General features: G+C 40.6%; 2 protein-coding genes across 2 annotated transcripts in view; both read left to right on the top strand.

The window, feature by feature from the left end:
- Positions 1–26,051, top strand: part of LOC113634634 (C-type mannose receptor 2-like) — a 140,318-nt gene that overhangs the window by 4,577 nt on the left and 109,690 nt on the right. The gene's annotated exons all lie outside the window — the stretch shown is intronic.
- LOC113634093 (macrophage mannose receptor 1-like) lies at positions 10,705–14,103 on the top strand. Its single transcript, XM_047812846.1, has 6 exons — positions 10,705–11,030; positions 12,281–12,342; positions 12,540–12,911; positions 13,217–13,549; positions 13,648–13,739; positions 13,929–14,103. Exons 2-6 carry the CDS (start codon positions 12,306–12,308, stop codon positions 14,067–14,069), a joined length of 975 nt encoding a protein of 324 aa, XP_047668802.1. The 5' UTR covers positions 10,705–11,030; positions 12,281–12,305; the 3' UTR covers positions 14,070–14,103.

The following is a 26,051-nucleotide window of genomic DNA, read 5'->3' as shown; positions in this document are numbered from 1 at the left end:
TTGGTTGTTCATTTTCCATGTCTATTTTTGTTCATGTTTGCTCTCTTCCCCTTGTCCTCCTCATGTGTCATCACTCTCACCTCATTTCAGTTCAGTGTATTTAAGCTCTTGTGTTTCATTGTTCAAAGTCTTGTTAAATTTATTGTAAATTTCTGAGCCTTGTTTATTGTTCCCTAGTACATGTTCATGGTTTTCTGATCTAAGCTTGTGTACCTGGTTCATAATTATGGTTTACTCTCAGAAGAATCAGCCCTGTTGTATTTTGACCAATGGACCAATCGGGACTCTGATAAGAATTCTGTTCAGTTTCTTGACATTTCAAGACAGGACTACTGTCAGGTCTACCGCTGCAATTCAGAGAATTCAGACTCTGCAAATGATCAAAAATGCAGCTGCACAACTTGTTTTCAACTGTCCTAAGCTCGTGGAAACCGCGCTACTGCTGTGCTCCCTCCAGAGGTCACTCTAGGGAATCAGACACGGAAAGAGGCAGACAGAGAATGGGGTTAGGTGAAAGTCTCAATATTGAGAGTTTATTAGAACAACCTGGTCATGTAGGGTGTGAAAAGGGGGGGGGGGGGAGAAAGGCAAAGGTGCAGGCCAGTCCAAAGCATAGGAGGAGAGAAGGAGTTCAACCCTAGGAGCATGGTTCAGGCTCAGCAGGCAGGCGGCGCTTCATCTTCTGGCAAATCTGTGGAGAAAAATAAGGTACTTAGTAATCCCATCCTTCTCCGACTTACCTCCCTCTAGCTGCTGAGCCTGGCTCTTGGCTGTGTCTCCTAGCTAGAAGGTGAGTGCCACATAGGCGATCCTGATTGGTTTCCCACTCTTGGCGGGAATTCAGCAACCTCACCTTGCACTCTAAATGAGCGCCGCTGACTCTGGTGCTGCAGCATTTTGCGGTGCTGAACCGCTGCCATTTTTCTCTGGTTTCTATCTTCACATGTTGAGTGAAGACCTACTTCTTTTAGGACTTTTGCAAGATCTTGATATGGGGATGAATTGCATGGGATAACCAACAGTTCGATTTAGCTGGGGTTGAGTTTCATCTGATAAACCATCATCCATGATGATAGGTCCACCAGACATTCTGAAATCCATGCAGAAGCTGTTGTATTTGGGGGGATACTTTAGGTGTCATCAGCATAGCAGTGGTAAGAGAACCCATGAGAGGATATAACTTTGCCAAAAGAGTGAATATAGAAAAAAGAGGTCCTTAGGAGTGGCTTTCATGGCGGACCTGTGAGGCTTTGATCTTCTTGGGGATGAAGGAAAAAGCAGCATAAAAAATAGATGGCAGGTTTTTTTTTTTTGTAACCAGGACTTCCTGATAAACTTGTGTCAATTATGGAGTATGAATTACAGAGTGTTATTTATTTACTCTGGTGGGATGTGGTAGCTAAGTGGTTAAGGTGGTGGACTACTGATCGGAAGGTCATGGGTTCGAACCCCAGGTCCACCAAGCTGCCACTGCTGGGCCCCTGAGCAAGGCCCTTAACCCTCTGTTGCAAGTCACTCTGGATAAGGTGTCTAATAAAAGCCGTAAATATAATGTGAATTTAGATTAAGAGGTTGTTCTCCTCAAAGTCCTAATTCCTCTCCATTGCTTCTGTGTCATGAAGATTTCCTCTCTGAGGACAACAACCTCCTAATCACTACACAGTTGTCAGGCTATATGACTGCAGAAAAGACATTATTCATAATAACACTCTGTGTTTATACCAGTTTATAATAACACCCTCCAGTGTCACCCAGAGTCTGGTTCCTTTCAAAGTTTCTTCCTTCCATCTAAGGGAGTTTTTCCTCACTACAGTTACCTCAGGATTATCAATTGGGATTAAATATAAATACTGTATAAGTTTAATTCATACAAAAGTTTATTATACAAAAATTAATATCATACCTAAAACCACAACTCAGAAACTTTCAGGATTTTAGGATTCATTGTTTGTACTGATGACACTGTTGTCCCAAACATGCATTCGGAACCAAGGTTGACAATATATAACTAGCCCATGTTTTAAGAAATTTGTTTGTTTTAATTCAGATTCTAGATTTACTAAAAGATTTTTGCAGATTCAAACTGTTTTTATATGACACAAGACATTTGCAGCTTTTAACAACCTCAACCAAATTCCAAAACTAGCACACAGTGTGGTGTAAACCTTCAATATTCCAGCTGTGTTTTTCAACAATGTAAATGCCAAGAGGGTTTTTTGATAGTTTTTTGAGGGTTTTGAGACATTTTTGAAATTATTGTTGTTTTGCTGTAAAAAAAAACTGATACAGCATGATGCTGGAACAATGAGAGATCAAAACTCAAATGGGAGAACAGGAATAAATGACATGTATCTGGATCTACAGCTTTCTCCGTCCCTTTGTGCTTCACAACAACTGAAGAATATGACCTGACTACAGAATCTGCTCCAACTTATGCTCTACTGCAGCTCTCTTTTGGAATCAGACCCTAGTTTAGATGTGCACACCTACACTTCACATCAGGCCTTCAAACTCATGGAATATACTCTGTCCTTCTCTCGGATCTGCTTCAGTCCTGGTTCCTCAGCAGTGTTATGTGTCCACTGTGGGAAATAATTTTAAGTCGTCCTTTTGTGACATTTGTCCCATTGTTTAAGGTGGCCATTTGATTCAAGGATTGATTCAAGAAGGAATACCAAGCGTTAGAGGTGAACTCATTCCTATGATAATGAAGAGGTCTGAGGAAACTGTTATGTTAATGAGATTAAGGGTGGGTGAAAGTCCAGGATCTGGTGTGGGGCTGTTACATCCTCACATGCTTTGATTGTCACCGGAGGGTTTAGTCTCTATCTGATGGGACTGTCCCATAAAATGTGTACATTTACAATGAAATACAACTTAGCTAGACTTGATGACTGCAGCACTCGTGCCAGTACACTGTGACTTGAAGACTCGTGTTCATCGAGTGTCTCTACAATAATGACTACTGCACAAGGAAATCCAAGTCTCCTGGTCTTCTCTGGAAAAAGTTTACAACAAGACCTTCCATATGAACAGAACCTTCTTCACAAGTGAACCTCCTCCAAGAACAGAATCTGTTCAGAAGGCATCAATATCACATGTATCTCTCTGCACTGACAGTTATTACTTCTAGGTGCTATGCTTAATGATAGTAAGAAGAACTGCAGTACTGATTTGCAGTGATACTTCATTGTAAGGGGATGAGTGGAGCCAAACCACAGCAGCAACAGAACTAAATGCCCCCCTTCAGCATGACAGAGACACCAGACTCCATGTCATGTGTGGAGAACAAACTGATGGTCAACCCATCCGACCAGATCACAGATATACACGTCTATGTAGACCAGTGTGTGGATTTTATGTATGTGATCAGACATCAGACCTGCACTGAAATCCTCAGTGACGTGAATTACTTTTCTGTTTGGCACAAATGTTTATAACTCAGGATATCAGCATACTATATTCTATACTCGCAAATAAATTTTATTTATAGATTTTTTTTTTTTGCACAGGCCTGTGTAATGGTTCAGTGGCCCAATTTTTTGGTCAACAGTAAAAAGTGCTACAGTAAAAGTAAAAAGTGCTAAGATGACATTTCCAAGACTGTAATAATGGTAAAATATATATATATATATATATATATATATATATATATATATATATATCATTTTGTGTGTTGTATATAGCCTAAAACAATCGGCACAAATAACACTGTTGGATTTAGTCTTCATGATAATGTAGATATTACGTATGAAATGGAGTGAAAATTACAAGTCATTAACTCTTATAATCGTTCTTCTAACATTTATTTTCTACAATCTTACTTCAGTTCACGACCTCACCATCTGTTTGTTGCCAATTCCCTTTGTCTCCAGAATGTGCGTACGCACGTCTCAGAGTTTGCTTAAAGGTGCGCACATTCTCCTGTCAAGTTTGTTTTTTTATAGATCACAACCTTTGCATGGGAACTGGCATACGTACGTTTCCAACACCGTTTTGTGTGTACGCACGCTTTATATATGAGTCCCCTGGACAGCAGGAAGGGGAATTATATTAAAATTATGTTTGTAACCTACAGTTCAGCATTGAAAACCAAAATCCCCTATATACCCATCTATAAGTTGGATGTCCTGGAACTTAGCCAAAGCATATGTGGAAGGATCTCCAACTTACTGACAAACAGACCACAAACAGAATGGGTGGGCAAACATGTCTCATCCACCTTCATGCTCAGCACTGGAGCCCTCCAGTGTTCTGAACACCCTTCTGTAGTTACTGTACACATATGACTGCACAGCTACTTCCGACTGCACCATTATCAGGTTTGCTGACCTGTTGTGGTGGGCGTGATCTCTTACAAGATCTATCTATAGGAGATTAAAAAACCTGAAAATTTGATGTGCATTTGTTAACTCTAAGTTGGATCATTATACTATAATCTATATACAGCAAGCTTTGTTGGACCAAGGCTAGGAAGATAGTCAAGTCAAGTCAAGTCAAGAAGCTTTTATTATCATTTCAGTCATATATAGCTCTTACAGTACACAGTGAAATGAGACGTTTCTGCAGGATTGTGGGCTACATGAAACAAAGACCAAGCTAAGGACTTAGTAAAGTTAGTCTTAGATACATAAAGTGCAACTATGCAACCTGGTGAAAACAGTGCAGGACAAGACAAACAAGACAGACAGTGCAGGACAAAAGACAGTGCAGACAAAAAGTTACAAGACAATACAAAAAAGACAATAAACAGCAACAGCGCCGACCGACCAGTGTAAATACTGTATGATCAAACAATATTGCGTGCAGTAATACTAGAATGAACACAGTTTCTTAGCAGCAGGTCCCTGAGATAATGTATTGGACTGTGCAAAAACAGCAAACGACAGTATGTGCAAAACGACTGAAATGTTGGACAGTATGTGCAAAGAGCAAAAAGTGTGCAAAACAGCATGTAAACAGTTTGATGGATGTAAGCAGCATGTAAACAGGGTGATTGATGTATATTGGAAGTGTGTGTATTTGGTGTAGGTCTGTGCAGTCCATACAGATGATGTGCGTGTGTATGTTGTGCTCAGTACAGTTCAGTTCAGTTATTGAGAAGTCTGATGGCTTGTGGGAAGAAACTGTTACACAGTCTGGTCATGAGGCCCAAATGCTTCGGTACCTTTTTCCAGACGGCAGGAGGGTGAAGAGTGTGTGGGGGTTTTGTGGGGTGAAGAGTGTGTGTGAGGTGTGTGAGGTCCACAATGCTGTTGGCTTTGTGGATGCAGCGTGGGGTGTAAGTGTCCATGATAGAGGGAAGAGACACTCCAATGATCTTGCGTCTTGCGATCCAAGATGGTGCAGTTCCCCAGCCAAACAGCGATGCAGCTGCTCAAAATGCTCTGAATGGGCTCTCTGTAGAACATGGTCAGGATAGTCATGGTTAGGTCATGGTCATGGTCAGGGTTTCTCAGCCTTTGTAGGAAGTAGAGACGCTGCTAGGCTTTCTTGGTGATGGAGCTGGTCTTGAGTGACCCGGGTGAGGTTCTCCGCTAGATGAACATCAAGAAATTTGTTGCTCTTGACGATCTCTACGGATGATCTATCAATGTTCAGCAGTGGTCGTCTGTGCTCTTCTGAAGTCAACAACCATCTATTTAGTTTTATCAACATTCGGAAACAGGTTGTTGGCTCTATACCAGGCAGTTAGCTGTTGCACCTCCTCTCAGTATGCTGACTCGTCGTTCTTGCTGATGAGGCCCACCACAGTTGTGTCATCGGCGAACTTGATGATATGGTACGATCTTACAGACACTCGCTGATATGATCACAGAGAGTGAGCAACAACATCCGGAGTAGGTATTTATAATTATCGGGGACTTTAATAAAGCGATTCTCTCACATGAACTGCCAAAATACAGATAGCATGTTACTTGTCCCACCAGAGACAGTAACACACTGGATCACTGTTACACTACAATAAAGGATGCATATCACTCTGTCCAATGGGCAGCTCTGGGACTCTCTGATCACTGTTTAGTTCATCTGATACCGACCTACAGGCAGAAACTGAAATCAGCTAAACATGTATTAAGGACTGTGAAAAGATGGACTAAGGAAGCAGAGCAGGATCTACAAGAATGTTTCGCTCTCACTGATTGGACTGTTTTTGAAGCTGCTGCCACCGACCTGGACGAGCTCACAGAGACTGTAACATCATATATTAGTTTTTGTGAGTATTTGTGTATTCCTACCAGGATTCACTTAACCTACAGCAACGACAAGCCATGGTTCACTGCAAAACTCAGCCAGCTCCGTAAGGCCAAAGTAGATGCTCGCAGAAATGTGGAAAGAGTCTTGTACAAACAGACCACATACACACTGGAAAAGAAATCAGAGTAACAAAGAGGAATTATTCCAAAAATCTACGGATTCAGTTTTCCTCTAATGACTCAAGAGAAGAAAGGCACAAGGCCCAGCGTTTCACCAGCCTGTCTGAAAACCTGTGCTGATCAGGTGGCCCCCATCTTCACACGGATCTTCAACACATCACTGGAGCTGTGTGAAGTCCCCTCATGCTTCAAAAGCTCCACTCTCATTCCCGTCCCAAAGAAACCCAAAATTACCGAACTTAATGACTGCAGACCTGTGGCTCTAACATCTGTGGTCATGAATCATTTGAAAGACAGCACACTCCCTCTTTGAACTGTTGCCATCTTGTCGACGCTACAGAGCCCTGAGCATCAGAAACAGAATGACCAGACATAGGAACTGTTTCTTCCCTCAGGCTATCCATCTGATGAACACTTAACATACATGAAACACACATATTCTTACACATTATTTACTCAAAACACATACTATGTATACTTCAATTGCACATTTCACACTTGTACATTTGTACATACAATTTGTCTATATTGTATATGTCATTCTGTTACACAGTGGAGCTTCTGTCACTAAAACAAATTCCTCGCATGTGAAAACATGCCTGGCAATAAAGCTCTTTCTGATTCTGATTCTCAACAGCAGTGAGCTGAGCACGCAGCCCTGAGGGGCTCCAGTGTGGTGGTGCTGGAGATGCTGTACCCGATCCGGACAGACTAAGGTCTCCCAGTCAAGAAATCTAGGATCCAGTTGCAGAGGCAGGTGTTTAGTCCCAGCAGGCTCAGATTCGCAATCAGGTGCTGAGGGACGATTGTATTCGTACATAAGTGTCTTTATTGTCCAGGTGGGATTAGGGCTAAATAGAGGGCTGTGGCTATGGCATCGTCTGTGGAGCAGTTTGGACGATACGCCGACTGTAGGGGAATCAGTGAGGGTGGTAGCTGGGTCTTGATGTGCCTCATTACGAGCTTCTCGAAGCACTTCATAAAGATGGGTGTGAGTGCGACGGAATGATAGTCATTGAGGCAGGACACTGTAGATTTCTTTAGGATGGGGACAATGGTGGTATTATTGAGGCATGTAGGAACAACAGCACTGCTCAGGGAAATGTTGAAGATGTCAGTAAAGACATTCGCTAGCTGTTCTGCACATTCTCTGAGCACCCTGCCAGGAATGTTGTCTGGTCCAGAAGCCTTCTGTGGGTTAACATTGCATAGAGTTCTCCTCCCGTCGGCCGTGGATAGACAGACTACCTGGTCATCGGGGGGAGGAATGGTTTTCCTTGCCGTTACGTTGTTCTGCATTTCAAACCGAGCATAGAAGTCGTTCAGCGCATCTAGGAGGGAGTCATCACTATCACAGGCTATCACTATTGAAAGTCAAGGACAGTCTTTAGAAGCATACTGTATATGATTGTCTATGTAACCAATACAATTTTAATTTGAATCATGGTGTATTTATATATTAAATTCATATGTAGATAGATAGTGTTATGATCCCAGAAGGTGTTTAGGGGTATACGTGGGATGCAACACATGAAAGGATAAGGTTGGATCTCAATGGCCATTATAAATTCCCTTAGGATCTTTAACGGCCCCCTAACCGTATGGCCAAACACGAGCTCCGCTGGGCTGAAACCGAGACTTTCTTGCACAGTCTCGCGAACGGCAAATAGAATTAACGAAATTCCCTCATCCCAATCTTTTGCTGAATCGAAACAATACTTTCACAGCATAGACTTGAGAGTTTGGTGAAACCGTTCTAGCGCGCCCTGGCTTTCGGGATGGTATGCGCTAGAAACGTTGTGAGAAATGGCAAGAGATTTCAACACCAATCGAGAGGTTGGTGCGAGAGGTCCCGTGTTCAGATCCCGGACGAGCCCCCAAATATGTTACGATCCCAGAAGGTGTTTAGGGGAATGGATGGGATGCAACACTTGAAAGGATAAGGTTGGATCGTCTTTGGCATGTATGTGGCAATCAACAACTAGGACAACAAAATAGAGGGCAAAAGCTGTGTATATTATATACAAGTGGTGGTGACAAGTGAAAGAACAGCTAATATCTACAATATTTACAATACTTACAAAAAAACAGATAACAAAAAACACAAAGTGGGAAAGGGACATGAGCTGTGCCAAAACAAAGAAATAAGCAAAACAAAAACTACTCTACCTTGAAATCAACCCTCTGTGCTAAACTACAAAGGAAAAGTAATGAGACAGATCTCCAGTGTCCCTAACTAACCTACACTACCTACCCAAACAAAACGTACAGAGGGTGGCACATGCTCCTAACCTAATGTGTTTAATACAGAAATGAGTACCTACGTGTTGCACAATGTATGTCACGTGACGTACTTACCTGTCCACTTTCCCCAATATACACAGTGTCACACACAAGGCGAATGAACACTAACATACGGACGCAGAACGAGTATCTAATTAGTTGGGTTATATGAACAGTATGACATACGACAGACAAACACAACGCAACAAACAAATCAGCACACGTTATCACAGCAGGATCAAGTTCAACCGGAACACGAGCGAACCAACTTCATGAATGAATGGTGGCGGGTTTAAATAGGTGGAATCGGGCGGTGATTGGTGAATCGGCAAGCGACATCACATAGGGTAATCAGGATTGACAGAAAAGGTGTCCAATGGCAGGGATCTGAGGAGACAGATAGCGGAGCAAGGAGAGAGCGGGAAAGAACAACAAAAAAAAACACAGAACCGACATACAGCCTATAACAGATAGTATGTAAACATATATGCTCATATTTTTTCATATATTTTTCTTGTCTCTGCACCATTAGACAGAGACAAACTCGATTTCAATCCTCTGTATGTCCCGTGGTTATTACAGAATTGACAGTGACTTGGGCCCACACATACCCTGTTCAGATGTTTAGAACTCTACAATAACCAGTCCGCCATCATATACCTTGTCCAGCCATGCTTCAATTGTAGACATCAAAAATCAGGCTTTTCCATTTTAATATAATATCCAACACAAGAGTCCTAATAAAGTTATACACAATACAACACATCCTGATGACTTCAGAATGAGGTAAATGGATTAAAGTGCAGTGCAGTGCAGTGTGACAGATAAATACAAAGGCAAAGAGATTCAGGATAACTCACATCATTATTCTAATATCATGGTATTTCCTGGTATTAAATACACATCACACAATGCATGATTGATCTCTACTTTTCTTTTTTGCATATATGTTCATTTGTAGTATATGTTGACTGATTGGTTTGTAGTTAGTTGTATTAGGCCATCCTTAAAAATATTTTGGTTTGCAGTAACAGTAACAGTAGGTAACAGTAGGTCTATATAGTAACAGTAGGTCTATATATTTTTTTTCAAGTTTCAATGAAATTTTGGTTATGGTGATTACGTAGGTATGACTTTAAACAAATTAGCATATTGTGACGTCACTGACTGGGTCTTCAACCCGTGCCTTTGGGCGCATCATTGCAAACCTTATTTTGATGCTGGGCAGTTTTTCCAGAACTTCGTGCAAAGTTAAAGCGGTGTCGAGCTGTTTTGATTGAATTTTTTAGATATATTATGGTGCCCGAACCCGTATGACTTTGAACGGTGACGGCGAACATTTTGTTTACTGCAGCCACAGCCATCATTACCGAGCGCGAACCGGTGACTCTGACAGTGAATGAGAGAATGAGACGAAGCGAACGCACAGGCTGTAGTGTGACATCCGGTAACCAATAGTGTAAACACAGGTTTTTATTTAAAAGAAAGAATGTAGCCTTCGTTTGTATGTAGGCCGAGGCAATTTATCTATTTACAATACTTACTAAAATATAATTAATATTATTTTATTGCTTTTGTATTAGTTGTTTGAAGAGTAAATAAAAAAAGGTCGGTCTTAACTCAAATTTACGACCGGCAAGTCGGTTGGACTAAAAGCAAAAAAAAAAAAATAATTGAGTCGGTCGTAAATTGTTAGGGTCGGTCGGGTTACGGCAAACAAGAATATTTTAAAGGATGGCCTTACTGACTTCCATATCCTCTGATATGCTTATAGACATTTTATCTCAATTTATACAACCGTGTATAGATTATAAACTTATAAACTTGTATAGATTTATACAACTGTGTTGATTATAAACTTATTTTATGATTACAGTGCATTAGAGAACAAAATGTGATCATGAACAACATCAAGGCAGCGTATGACACGGTGTAAGATTGTGCATTGCAGTGAAGAGTCAAAACACCTTAACAAATGAGGTGTGTAAATAGTAATTTGCAATTCATAGCTTGGTTTTCTTCATAAGCCCTTTACATAGATGCTTCCTTGCACTGGTCATGTCTGCTGCAACAAGATAACTTTAGACACAAAGTTATTAATGAAAACCTCTTAATGAAGTTTGTCAAGGACAGTCGTGCACTTGAACTACTGTAGACTTTCTGCCTCATAAAAACATGCCAATATTGAAAGTTCAATGATGGAGACCATATTGCAAGACCTACCTGTCAACAGAAGCTCAAAGGCATGTAACTATGCATAAGTAGTTTGCTTGTGGAAGAAAAACAGCCTGCTCAGTCAGACAGCTCTCAGAAGAACAGTGAGGTGTGTTAGTGCTGCAAGACTGATCATCTACCTCCTTCAGACTTTAGGTAATTTTCAGACATCTACATTGATGCTTTAGTTTTTGCTAAAAACAATAAGAGGAAATGTTTTAAATGGCAAAATATTTGTGATAATTTGGAATTATATTTTTTGTGCTTACTGAGAAAAAACATCAAATAATTTTTTATTAGATGTATATTTTTTTTAGAAAGAGATGTATATTTCATGATCATTATTAAGGATTATTCAAGATTCAGATGAAGAGGTTTTATTGATATTGTGTTAGTTGAAATTATGTTGGTGGCATCATGAGCCACTGCCCTTAAAAGGTTCAATTTATGAAATAGTAACAATTGTATGGTACAAGAAGTTGTCAATGTACAGTACAATCAACACAAAGTCCAAAGGCATGTCAGACAGTACATGTTTACCTGAGTTGTTTACTGTACTTTGGCAGTTAGGATTAGCAGTTAGTCTGATCTTTGTGTTATTGCCCTTACATGAGTTCAGCTGTGAAATTGCCATCGGGGAGAAACCTCCAGGGTCGGGGTTTAATTTTAGTCTCTGCCTGTTTGCATGTTCTCTTTGTCATTAGGGAGTTGTGTTGGTCTGAATGGAATAGCAAAGCTATTTGTGATCATTTGAATTATATTTTTTGTGCTTACTGAGAAGAAATATCAAATACATTTTTAATAGTGAAAGCGATGTATATTTCATTATTCATTATTCAAGATTTCAAGATTCAGATGAAGAGGTTTAATATTGCTTTTGTGTTAGTTGAAATTCTGTTGGTGGCATCATGAGCCACTGCCCTTAAAAGTTATAATTTATGAAACTGTAAATTGAGGTTATAACATGACAGCCCCCTGGTGGCCCAGCGACAGGATCACACGCTATCACCGTTTGGGTTTTATTCCCAAGTGTTAACTCACAGTGCTGTATTGATGAATAGTATCCTGGATAGTCTTTATCATCCTCTCTATGCTGAATTAAGGAATTAAAAATATGTGTTAAGATAAATAAAAAAATTGAAAAATTAAAAAAGTTTTGTGAATTTGAATAAGGAAATAAAAATATATGAGAAGCATGTTTACCTGAGTTGTTTACTGTACTTTAGCAGTTAGGATTAACAGTTAGTCTGATCTTTGTGTTATTGACCTTACTTGAGTTTATGCTGTGAAAAGGTCCATAATATCTAATTTATTCTTTTGTATCAGCCTGCTACTTATTTCTGTGTGCAAATGGAGAAACTGCCAATTGATATTAACTGACGTTAATATCATCTTTTATATCATAGTGAATCCTCTAGAAACACATAAGCAATGAAGCATCATCTTTTTGTGCTCCTGCTTTTCACAGGTGAGAGAAAAATAAGTCACATGATACAAATCACATACAGTGTGTGTGCACAAATTGTAGATAGTCGATGGAGATGTGTTACTATAAGTAATATGTTCCAGAATTTGTCCTACAGAAGTACAAAAAAATGTTAAAAAATAAATCCACACTAAGAGGCTGAAATCACACAAGATAAACATTAAACTCTTTCTCCACAGGAGTCCTTACCCTTGTCCTGTCTTTCTCTCGTAAGTACTATCTGATCCAGCAGAGCAAAACATGGAACGATGCTAAGGCTTTCTGCCGAGCCACATACACTGACCTGGCTTTCATCAAAACTAATGAAGAGATGGCCCAAATTCAGAAGGTATCACAGACACAACAATTCGGATCCAATGCTTGGATTGGACTGTACACTAACATCAACAAGTGGCAATGGACATTGGACAATGAGCCGCTTGGAAGCTTTACACCTTGGGCTAATGGGGACCCTAATAACTGGCTAGGAGATGAACGTTGTGTTGGTATTATCTATATGGTATGGAATGATGCACCATGTAGATGGCAGAGACCATTTGTGTGCTTTGATGGTGAGGAAGAACATGTTATTTTATATGAACTATTTATGGAATATTACGAATAATAAACTTTAGTAATATGAGTATTTTATTTTTGAGTTTAAAATCTCAGTGAATTATATATATGCTAAAGTGTGTCAGGCTTGAAAATTTGTGTGGGGAAGGAGGCCACAGGAGGCAGGCTTTGGATAGAGAAATAATATGGCAGACATGTTTATTTTTATCCTGATGATTCTCTTTCAATAGTAGAAGATGATATGCTTAGATTGAATTTTTATATAAGGAGGTTTTAATCTTGTGTTTGTTGGTTATCACAGACAGGAAGACTGGAGCTGACAGGTACATTCTTATTACTCAGTTTATGACTTGGTATAATGCTCGGAGCTACTGCAGGCTGCATCATACAGACCTGGCCAGTGTGAGAAACCCAACAGAAAACTCAATTGTTGGGGCATTAAACAATGGGTTCACTTGGATTGGCCTTGTGAGAGACCCCTGGTATTGGACAGACCAGACCACCGACGTGTCCGTCATTAAGTGGTCGCCTGGAAACGCTGATGATTATCTGATGAATAAAAGTTGTGTCTATTTATATGGTGGTCAAGCTAATGTAGAACAGTGCTCAAACATGATGCCTTTCTTCTGTTATGGTGAGTTTAAATTAAATTCAGTCTCATGTTAATGTAATTTAAGTTGATTTCTGAATGTGGTGTTAATTTTCTATATTTGGTTCTGTTTCTGCCTCCAGTATTCCCAACACAGAAGAAGACCATAAGAATGAAGTTGAAGTCCAGTCAGGATGTGAATGATCCTACAATAATGACAGCCATCGAGGAGAAGGTGGGTTTCATCTTCACTCAGTGTACAGTCACCTTCTCATTACTGCAGCCAGACATCGAGCCTTCATCACACTGAGACATGAACAGACTGTAGTCTAATCATAATAATCTTATGTAGCATCCTTATAAATCTCACCAGAGATTCTCATCCTGCATCATTCACTAACTAAAGTCATGTTCTGTTCTTCAGCTGAAGCAGAAACTGAAGGATTATGGAATGGCTGAGAACATCACTGTGACATGGAGAAAGCAACCAGATGGAGTGGTGTTTCACAAGGAGGAGGAAAACATTACTGCAGTGACTAACACTAGGGAGACTTGTGATCTCTAAATCTCATATAGTGTAAATTCTGTAGTCCACTGATTACTTTCAGTTTGAGAACACAGTGTGTAATATTTGAGTTTTTAGATAGAACTTTTACTAGTAATCCCTGAGTTACTAAAGTCTGTGTAAATGCTGTCACAAATACATGAGCATATACAGTAAATGTATGCTAAATCTTTGCTTGTATCAGTACGGAATGTTTCACTTCTGCCTCTGGTTTAGATTTGATTTCCTTCTGTCCTTTTAAACTGAACATATGGATGAAGAACTGATCAGATTGGCTTGTCAGCTAAGAATCTTAACTCTTGTAGATGTTAAAAATTCTGCATAGAACTAAAATAAAGAAAAACTGAAATCTCATCAATCTCATTTGTTTTCTACACCTTGACAGAAATATTGTGATATATGATACATAATAGTATGATATAATGAAAATATTCAACATATGTCCCTAAACAACATATTTTTGTTACACGGGAGAGTCTCAGAGAGAATAGCAGCCCACAGCACTACAGCTCACTCTTTTGTGTGTCTCCTCCCATGTCCTGTCACTCCCATGTGTTTTGTTTACTCACCTGTTTCAGTTTGCCCTTTTATTAGTTTTATAGTTTAGTATTTATTTTTTAAGGGTGAAAAACATACTCAGTTTTTCAAAATTAATAATCTTAAATTAAGAGGCTAGTTAAAAAGAAGTTGGTTTTGGAAAAGACTGAAGAAAACAGACAATGTTACAAGCAGCACAGAGTGAAGAGTATGCCAGGTTATACATGAGGGAAGGTGAGAAGGAGTTGTACAGATTTACCAATTCTTTTTTTTTTTTTTAAAGAAAGACCCGACCCAAGACAGACCCGAAAATATTAGACCCGAGTCCGACCTGGCTCGTTGGCAATTTTTTTACCCGACCGGACCCGAATGTTGCATAACTCTACACTAAAGTAACCGCTACAGAGTGGATTCACAATTGATTGACAGGTCTGTTTCAATGAAAATTAGCTTACTGCCAGCCGCACGTCACCAGCCACATGTCACCAGCCACATGTCACAAGCGGTCTTGGCAAACAGAGGAGAGGTTGGAAAAGGACTCGAGTCGATGCACACACAAGAGATACAGTAGTTCGGGTCTTCTCGGGTCCGTTCGGTAAAAACACATTCATTATAAATTACCCGAGACCCGATGCAGCTATTATTATTCCCGACCCGAAGTCCGAGGCACACGTGAAACTTTTAGACCCGAACCCGCTCGGGTCTCGGGTCGGACCTCAGGTTTTTGGATCTAAGTGGACCCGTGAAGACCTCTAGTGTGCAGAGCAGATGGAAGGAATATTTTGAGGAGCAGAAGAATAAGGGAAATGACATAGGTGTGGAGGTTTAAAAAACCTTAGACAGCAGTGGAGTTTCTATCTAGCAGCCTTGAGGTTGGCCAGCAGCCTCGAGATTCCTTTGCAGGTCCTTTAACAAGCAATGCCTATTTCAGCCCTGGAGGATGACCTCTGGCTTCCAGAGGGTCCAGTAAAGGTGGTAGCTGGGGATGTGGTAGCCTAGTGGTTAAGGAGTTGGACTACTGAGAAGTCACTCTTGATAAGGGTGTCTGCTAAATGCAGGAATATAAATGTCTTGATGTGTCTCATGAAGAGCCTCTTGAAGCACTTAATTATGATGAGTGTGAATGCAATGGGACAATAGTCATTGAGGCAGGACACTGTAGACTTCTTTGGCATGGGGACAATGGTGTTTGTCTTGAGGCACATAGAAACAACAGTGCTGCTCCGGGAAATTGACGCTGCCATGAATGTTGTCTGGCAAAGGGAATATTCTGGGATGTTTGTCTTGGCTATCCAGGGAGGAGTGTGCATGATGCCAGAACGCTACGACAGTCACATTTGTGGGAGGTCCTAAGTGATGGGGAATTACTAGAGCAAACTAAAGTGACCATATCTGGCTATGATGTTGGCTATTACCTGATAGGTGATCCTGCAAACCCCATGCAGAATTGGCTGACGAAGCCCTTTTCAGATACCGGCAGACTGAGCCCTGAACAACACACCTATAGTTACAGGCTGAGCAGTACACTGCCGGTTGTGGAGATGTCTTTTGGGAGATTAAAAGGATGATGGAGGTTAATCCTAAAAAGAAATGACTGCAAGCTGGAACTGTGCAAGAAAATGGCACTGACCTGCTGTGTGCTCCATAACATTTGTGAGGAACATGGTGATGATTTCACTGAGGAGCACACAGACAGGACTGTAAACATTCAGCCTCCTGTTCAGGCGGTACCCGAGCATGGTAATGCAGAAGGGGCTGACATTAGAGCTGCATTAATGATGTATTTTAACAGAGGAGTGATTCTTTAAAATGCTTTGTACCACATCAATGTTAATTTTTGTAATAGTACCAGTTGTGTTAGAGGACATGCAAACTGTCATAAATTTCATTATATTCCTCTCCATTGCTTAAAGAAACACAACCAGACATTTGTAATTATAAAAATGTGTTTATTTTAAAAAGCACAGCAAACTAAAAAGTGTTTTGTGTAAAGCATTGCAAAAATGTAAAGTGCAATATATGTGCATTAAAAAATAAATAAATTGTAAATTGTAGATTGTAAATAAAAATACACTTTAAAGAACAGTCTTGTTATTGCGCTATTATTTCTCAATGGCTTTCACCATGTGCTCCATGAGTCCAAGTAGTAATGCATTGTCCAGTTCCTTGGATTGCTGGAAGAAGTGCTCCTCTGCCCTTTCAAAATATTGTACCATTTCTGATGTGCTGTCTCTTTTCCTTTTTCCTGTGCATCAAGAACAGCAAAAGGCAGATCATCAGTGTAAAAACTATGCGTCCGCTAAACAGTGATAAAATGTCTGTGAAAAAAAAACCTGCTAAGCATTTTGTAATAAAATGTCTGTGACTATCTAATATTATGTTATATTACTGTAAATGGTCAGCTACAAGGCACAATCACGTCTACCTTTTTGGAAATCAGACACTGTTGACAACTTCCTCATGCCACCATATAAACAAATGCTAAAGCAGGAAGCTCCAGTTCAAAGGGAGGTCACACACTTGATAGACAAATCAGTCGCCGCCCTGAATTACACTCTAGATGATGCATACTGGGACATGTTTAGCCGCAGCTCTGATGATGTCAACACACTTAAAGAAGCAGCTGTGGGATTTATCAGAAAATTAGAGGATGACACAGTCCACACAACCACTATCAGAACGTTTCTCAATGAAAAATCATAGGTGAGGGGGGCACGGTGGCTTAGTAGTTAGCACGTTTGCCTCACATGCAAACTCTGTGTGGAGTTTGCATGTTCTCCCTGTGCCCCGGGGTTTTCCTCCGGGTACTCCGGTTTCCTCCCCCGGTCCAAAGACATGCATGGTAGGTTGATTGGCATCTCTGGAAAATTGTCCGTAGTGTGTGTGTGTGTGTGTGTGTGTGTGTGTGTGTGTGTGTGTGTGTGTGTGTGAGTGAATGAGAGTGTGTGTGTGCCCTGTGATGGGTTGGCACTTCGTCCAGGGTGTATCCTGCCTCGATGCCCGATGACGTCTGAGATCGATGACTCCCTGTGACCCGAGTAGTTCGGATAAGCGGTAGGAAATGAATGAATGAATGAATGAATGAAATCCTAGGTGGATAAAATCATCCACAACAATCTGAGATCCTGTTCTGCTGCCTACAACATGGGGCTCACCACCAGGAGCATGGATGAACACAAGGCTGCATACTATAGTGTGTGCAGAGTGATAAAAGAGGTAAAGTGTCAGTACAGGAGGAAACTAAAGTCACAGTCCAGCACAGTGGCTCTAGGAGCCTGTGGCAAGGGCTAAGAAATATAACAGACTATAAAACACTGTCCTCCAGAATAGTGAATGTGCATGTTTCTCTAAGGAGATGAGCTAAACACCTCTAAGGAGATGAGCTAAACACCTTTCCTTAGAACAGTCTACAACCCCCACATGCTTTGAAAAGTCCACCATAGTTCCTGTGCCAAAAAAAAACATCCTGCCTGCCTCAGTTACAATCGCTCTTTTTTCCTGACCGCTATATGCCTCTTTTCCACCGGAAAGAACCGGGTGCTGATTCATAGCTGGTGCTGGTGCTGGTTCAAAGTTGGTTTCACTGGCGAATCTTCTAAGAACCGGTTTGCCTTTCCACCCGCTAGAGAGCCGTCACAGAGCCGAGTGCGACGTCACTGTACACGTGTCACGTGTCCCAGCAACGTTAGCACAGCAACGGCAAACAAAAACACAACAACAATGGCGGATGTTTCTTTACTGTTAATGCTCATGGCTTTGTGAACCTACATTAACACCCAAACGCGGTGAATAAAACGTTAAGTGCAGCTCCATGTAATCTGTATAAATGGAGGTTGTAATCGATAAAGTACATAACGTTATTTTATCGTTAACACAAAAAAAAATTTAGCCTTAGCATGTAGCTACCTACTATCATGTGTGCTGATAATGTATCATATCGTGGTAAAGTAAAAGTGTATTAAACATTAGTATACTTAAGGTACATTATCAAATGCGCTAACAGTAGCCCCGCCCACAGCTCCTGACGCAAGCGGTTCTTAAGTCTAGACCAGCAACGTTTTGGTGTTACTTAAGAACCACTTTTCCTTGTTCGGAGCCGGTGCTTTGGCTGTCGAAACAGAAAGAACTGGTTCTAAATTAGGCTCCGGCTCTGAACCAGCACTCGAACTGCCTCGGTGGAAAAGGGGCAATAGTGAAGAAGTGCTTTGAAAGACTGGTCAGAAACATCACTTCTTCACTACCCGACACACTAGACCCAGTTGCCAGTTTGCATTCCATCCCAACTGCTTTACTGAGGACACCGCAATTTTAGCCCTTAGTCACCTGGACAGCAGGAAGGGAAATTATGTTAAAACTATGTTTGTAACCTACAGTTCAGCATTGAAAACCAAAATCCCCTATATACCCATCTATAAGTTGGATGTCCTGGGACTTAGCCAAAGCATATGTGGAAGGATCTCCAACTTACTGACAAACAGACTACAAACAGAATGGGTGGGCAAACATGTCTCACCCACCTTCATTCTCAGCACTGGAGCCCTCTAGTGTTCTGAACCCCCTTTTGTACTTACTGTACACACACGACTGCACGGCCATTTCCGACTCCACCATTATCAGGTTTGCTGACAACACAGTTGTGGTGGGCCTGATCTCTTACAAGATCTAGCTAGAGGAGATTAAAAAAATGGAAATTTGATGCACATTTTTGATGCCCACTTCACAGAATCCCTGCTGTCTACAGCTTTACATCATCGCCTTTCTCATGCCAAGTAGTTTTTTATATCAGCACTTCTATAATAATTGTAAAAGAGCATTTCTGGGGCAAGGAGGATTGGCAACCTCATGGGCCCAACAGTGGCAGCCTGGTCATGCTGGGGCTTGAATCCAGATCTCCAGATTTTCATAGTACAGAAACTGCCCTGGTCAGGGTTACTAATGACGTAACTGCTTCAGATTCAGGCTGTCTTTCAGTTTTGATTCTTCTTGATCTCACTGCCGCTTTTGACACTGTTGATCATTCAGTTTAAATTACTCGTCTTGAAACTGTTTTTGGTGTCTCTGATACTGTTTTAAATTGGTTTAAGTCCTACCTCAATGATTGGAAGCAGTTTGTTGCCATGGGTGGATTTAGATCTGAGGTTAATGTTGTTCAATCTGGAGTGCCTCGGGGTTCAATTTTGGGCCCTCTACTTTTTACTATTTATGTTTTCCCTCTTGGCCAGCTTTTGAGAACACTTGGTTTAAAATTTTATTTTAATGCAGATGATACTCAGATCTAAATTCATTTTAAACCTAATGAAACTGTGCCTGTTGATTTTCTTTCTGAATATATTTCTAAGATGAAAGAATGGATGAGAAAAAAATTTCTCTGCCTTAACGGTGAAAAGATTGAGATTATGCTTGTTGGCTCACCCTACCAATACTGTACGCAAAGCTGGGTCAGTCAAGCTAACTCTTGATGGTTCAAATGCGGAGTTTCAAACAAAATTGATGAATCTAGGGGTAATTTTTTATGACAATTTAACGTTTGCGCCACATATCCAAAATACTGTTAAAACTTCTTTCTTCCGAGAGTTCCTGTTAGTGACCAATGGCGTAAGGACGTGGCTCCGGCAGCTCCTGCAGAAACTTTATATAAAGACTATCAGGGTGTTTTCAATGGACGTGGTGTGTACAGATTTTGAAACCATAGAACATTTTTGACTGTAATAAATGCCGTTTTGCCTCCAAAACCCAGAAATGCGGACATCCAGACGGCATCGAGAGTACGGCCTAACGCAGGGGCTACATCCCCGGCCCAGCGTGATCCTGTCAGACTGCCGCCTCATGACGGAGATGGCATTAGCATCGCTAGCACCATCACAGCTTCACAGCGTCACTGCAAACTTTAAAGCCGAACTTCTTGTTGCTCTCCGGGAAGAGATGGTAGGCATTTTCAAGTCTGAGTTACAGATGGCTATGACTGAAACCTTATCCCAAATAATGTCAGAATTACAAAGTGTGAAAACGGAGCTAACCTAGCCGCTACAAAATCTGACGTGGTTGAGCTAAGGGGGACTGTGATTGCGGTGGAGGAATCGTTGTCAACTTGCACAGACGACGTGGCGTACCTCAAGAGTAAAGTGGAGAGCCTGTCTAATAAATTTCTGGCTCTTGCGAATAAATGTGAAGATCTAGAAGGTAGATCTCGCCGCAATAACATCCGTATAATTGGGTTATCTGAGCAATGTGGCACGGTTACCGCGGCATCTACCTTCGCTTTGCTTAAGGAAGCTCTTAATTTGGATAAAGCACCTCTTATTGATCGTGCTCATCGATCCTTAAACCCCAAGCTCAAACCCGGAGAGCGACCATTTCCAATAATAGCACGTTTACATTATTACGCAGACTGTGTTGACATCCTTCAACGTGCCAGGACCCAACAGCGGATCAAGATTGGGGACTCAACAATCTCCATCTTTCCGGATCACACAGCCCAGACGGCGAAAGCACGCGACTCAGGGACATTCCAGGTATACGGTATGGTCTGATATATCCTGCCCTCCTCCAGATCACAAGTGGAGGGGTTACAAAGGATTTCATATCCCCTGGGGAGGCTGCTGTCTTTATTAAAACCCTTAAATAGTTACAACTGATTTTGACTGCCACCTGCCTACAAAATGACTTTGAATGTCTATACAATATAAATATGTAACATCAATGTAAATTTGACTTTGAGACATAAGTAACAATGGCACGAATATTTTATTGTTTTGATATAAAAATATCTTTCTCAGGTTCACACACAAGTTGCACTGTTCTAGTTGATTATACACCCTGTAATTTATGTTACACATTTTATTATTGTTGTGCAGGGGCTCCTGCTGAGTTTGAGTTTGGAGGAGCATGAAGATGACTGTTAGGTCTAATACACAGAGTTTAGTTGTTTTGTTAATGACTCCTAGTGGAGTCTGCACCGGTACCTTATCGTTTAAGTATGGGGAAATAGTAGGTGCGGGGGGAGGGGGATCTGGGTTTATCTCTTATTTTTGTCTTTTCCCTGTCTTATCCCCTTATTGTGGTTGCAGTTTCAGTTATGATATAAATTAAACATGACAAGCATTAAAGCTTTAAATGTGAGATTTGTTAGTTGGAATATCAAGGGTTTGGGGTGCTGTCAAATGCTCAAAGGTGTTTTCTCATTTAAAGCGTTTAAAGCCTGATATTGTTTTTCTGCAGGAGACCCACATGCGAAATAATGACCAGACACGGCTGAGGTGTCCCTGAGTTGCGGAAGTATTCCATTCCAGCTTTAATTCTAAAGCCAGAGCGGTTGCCATTCTATTTAGTAAATCAGTTCCATTCACACAGACCAAAGTTATGGATGGCAGGTATTTGATTATTTTAGGGACTATATACCGGGTTCCGGTGCTACTTGTCAATGTATATGCACCTAATTTTGATAATCCTAGCTTTTTAAATAATCTGTTTAAGAAACTACCTTCTTTAAATGATGTATTCTTGGTGTTCGGCGGGGACATGAATTGTGTTGTGAATTCCCAGCTAGACCGTTCAACAGTCAGCTTGAATCAGTCATAAATGGCTAGAACTCTAAGTAGTTTTATGTCCAACAATGGCTACATTGACCCCTGGAGGGATCGCAATATTTTCCCATATCGACTATTTTTTTATTGATGCCAGACTGATGCCCAAGGTGACAGATACTTGTTATCCTCCTATTACTATTTCAGACAACTCGCCTTTAACCTTGGACATTCAGTTCTCGTCTGGATCTCTTTACTCCAACCACTGGAGATTTAACATATCTCTTTTGTCGGATGACGAAATTCATTAATTTATTATAAGTACAATTGAGGATTTTATATCTCTCAACCAATCTGAATTGGAACCCATTTCTAAGACGCTCCTGTGGGAATCTTTAAAGGCCTACTTACAGGGTCAGATTATTTCATATTCTGCTCATTTGAAGAAATTAAGAACATCAACCATTCAAAAATTATCAGCCGATCTGGAATCTGTGGATCAACAGCTTGCCTCGTTCACGTCTCCTGATTTGTTAAGGCGGCGCTGGTATTAAAGACTGAGTTAGATTTGATCGTAACTAATGAAGCAGAGCGGTTACTTCGACATTCTCGGGCCAAATACTACGAATATGGAGACAAACCTGGAAGATTACTAGCTCACCAATTGCGTCGACAAGCGGCCTCACGTTTAATACCTTGTGTTAGAGATGAGTCAGGGATGTTGGTGGAAGAACCTGACCTTAACAATTCTATATTTTCGTCCTTTTATGAATCTTTGTATAGTTCTGAATATCCTTTGGATTTGGCTGATATGGATGCGTTTTTGCAAGATCTAGACTTTCCGGATATGAGCACAGATGCTATTGATCGGTTGGATTCGCCACTGACTACGCAAGAACTTACACTGGCACTACAAAATACGCAAAATAATAAGTCTCCTGGGCCAGACGGGTTTCCGGTTAAATTTTTCAAGGCATTCCATAATCAACTCATTCTGCTGTTACATGCTGTTTATGTAGAATCTCTGTGAAATGGCTCTCATCCTTTCACTTTGAGACAGGCCTCTATTAGCGTTCTTTTGAAAAAGGGCAAGGATCCCGAACTTTGTACTTCTTACAGACCTATCTCTTTGATGAATGTCGATACAAAAGTTCTCACGAAAGCCTTGGCATGTCGTTTAGAGAAGGTGCTTTCGACAATTATATCTCAGGAGCAGACAGGCTTCATAAAAGGATAAGATTCTGATGCTTACATACAAGGCCTTACATGGGTTGGTTCCTTAATGTCTGACTAAGCTTTTAATTCCTTATATTCCATCTCATGACCTTCGTTCTTCTGAAACTGGTCTTTTAACTGTTCCTTTAACTAGTTTACGATGGATGGGAGACAGGGCTTTCGCTTCACTAGCTTCAAAACTTTGGAATTCCTTTTAACTGAGATAAGGCAAGCAACATGTCTTGGCATTTTTAAATCTCATTTTTAAAATTTACATTGTGCTTATTTTAGAATCTATTCTTCTTGTTTTAATTTAATCTTTATATTATGTGTGTAGATTTGTTGTTCTATTTGCTTCTGTAGAGCACTTTGAGATGTACTTTTAAAGGTGCTATAGAAAATAAAGGTTATTATTATTATTATTATCTCCCAGGCGAGGTCCCAGCGCTATAATCACTTGAGCTGCTCCTATGCGTCAGTGTAGGTATAGATTTTACATTTTCCTCTCCCATATATAGCAAAAAGACAAATAGCCATTTTGGTTATAATTTAATTATTTAAATAAATGATTCCAGCTGGTTTCACCCTGAACACACTTCATCCCAATCGGTTAACAATCATCGATTATTGCTTGATAAGTGACATGACAGTTGATTATCAACTTATTTTATGATTTCTTACAGTGGAAAAGAGAACAAAATGTGATCATGAACAAAATCAAGGCAGCCATGACATGGTGTAAGACACGATGCATTGCAGTCAATGCTTAAGCAAATGCTTAAGCAAAACAACAAAGCTAGTCTTAATGAGGTGTGTAAATAGTAATTTGCAATTCATAGCTTGAATTTCTTTTTTCCACCACCATTTTGAAGGTATATTAAATGAAAAAAAAGGAACAGACAAGCAATTACACTGATATTTCAGGTGTCTTCTTTTATATAACTTATATCTGGTTCATATCTATGATGTCAAGTAGCTTTACTGTCATCTCAAGCTGGTACGCAGTGAAACAAAACAACATTAATTCTGGACCATTATCCTACATAAAACTACACAGTGAAGGTAGTTCAAGTAAATAAGCTTTTATTATCATTTTATCCACATATAGCTAACACAGTATATAATGAACTGAACAATGTTTTTTAAAGTAAGTTGTCCTAGCCTCATAAATGCATCATGTGCATCCTAGCCCAAACAGTGCGAGACAGAAGACGGTGCAGACTAGGGGTTTTAATTTTTTTTTTTATGTTCTATGTTAACCATAACTTAACCATATTTCACATGGAAGAAGATATCTTCTGCCAACATATTCTCAGTTAAATTTCTCCATGTTGTATCTTGTGAACACAAGCTCCTCCACATGTGAGGGGAACATTCTGGAGCGGCAAATGTCATTGTCCAATAAATATTAAAAAAAACTTATACATACATACATACATATCGTAATGAGTCTGTCTGTGTTTTGCCCTGTTTCTGTCTGCTGTCTTACCTTGCTGTTAATTGTTTGCTCCGCCCACTCGTTTGTTGCCATGGACACTCATTACTTTGTCATTGGTCCCTGTCTGATATATATTCTCTGTTTGTTCAATTCTTTGTTGCTAGTCGTTGTCTATGTTCCCGTTTCCTGTTAGCTCTGTGTTCTGCCTTGTTTGCCTGTCCGTTTATCTTTGTCTTGTGTTTTGGATTATTAAAGTTTAAACTGCATTTGGATCCTCACTTGCCTTTGCCTCACTGTGACATCTATCTATCTATCTACACACACACACACACACACACACACACACACACACACACACACACATTTTATATATACACAAAGAAAGCCATGTAAATGGGGGATGTGGTAGCTCAGTGGTTAAGGTGTTGGGCTACTGATCAGAAGGTCACGGGTTCGAACCCCAGGTCCACCAAGCTGCCACTGCTGGGCCCCTGAGCAAGGCCCTTAATCCTCAGTTGCTCAGTTGTAAGTCACTCTGGATAAGGGTGTCTGCTAAATGCCGTAAATGTAAATGATAGGAATATATAGATTGTTTTTCTTTATTAAAAAGTGAATTGCAATTCTCTAGAAAATTGTCTTGGTCTTTATTTAACTATGAATATGCACTAAGAACTGTGATATGTAACAAATGGGTTTTGTTGTGGTCTTGCTGGGATTATACTAGCATCATAGACAACATATGTTGACCAGCACACCAGCATCCCAGGCTGGTCGGCCAGCACACCAGCAACCAGCACCTAATACTGGACCAGTATACCACCATCCCAAACTGGTCCCAGCATGCAAAACATACCTTATGCTGGACCAGCAATGCTGTTTTTTTTTAGCAGGGTGGGGATATCTCCTGCTGTGCCAAAGGTCCTCTCAGAGGAGACACTTGTTGGGGGGCAGGTGAAATATTTCACTGCCACATGAACCAGAGCTGGCTGTGGCTGCATCATTTTTTTGGCCAGAAGGTCACTGCAGGATCTGAGGTCAGTGATTCAGTGCTGTCCTCAGCTAAGTAGCTCTCAACTTTCTTGAGGGAGGTCATAGCACCAGATGAGGCAGATTTGGCTTTTGGTTTAGCAAAATTGTGCATTGCCCCCCAAAAGAGGCTTTTTCGCCCACTGGTCTCACTCTAAACTGAGCATGAACTGGCAGCTTCAGGTACCCCAAAAACATCATCCGCTCGGAGTTCTACATCCACCTCTGCAGCCACATCTGCCT

The sequence above is a fragment of the Tachysurus fulvidraco genome, chromosome 4 (genome assembly GCF_022655615.1).
Source record: "Tachysurus fulvidraco isolate hzauxx_2018 chromosome 4, HZAU_PFXX_2.0, whole genome shotgun sequence".
In the NCBI taxonomy this organism is placed as follows: Eukaryota; Metazoa; Chordata; class Actinopteri; order Siluriformes; family Bagridae; genus Tachysurus; species Tachysurus fulvidraco.
This window is presented reverse-complemented; position numbering and strand designations above follow the sequence as displayed.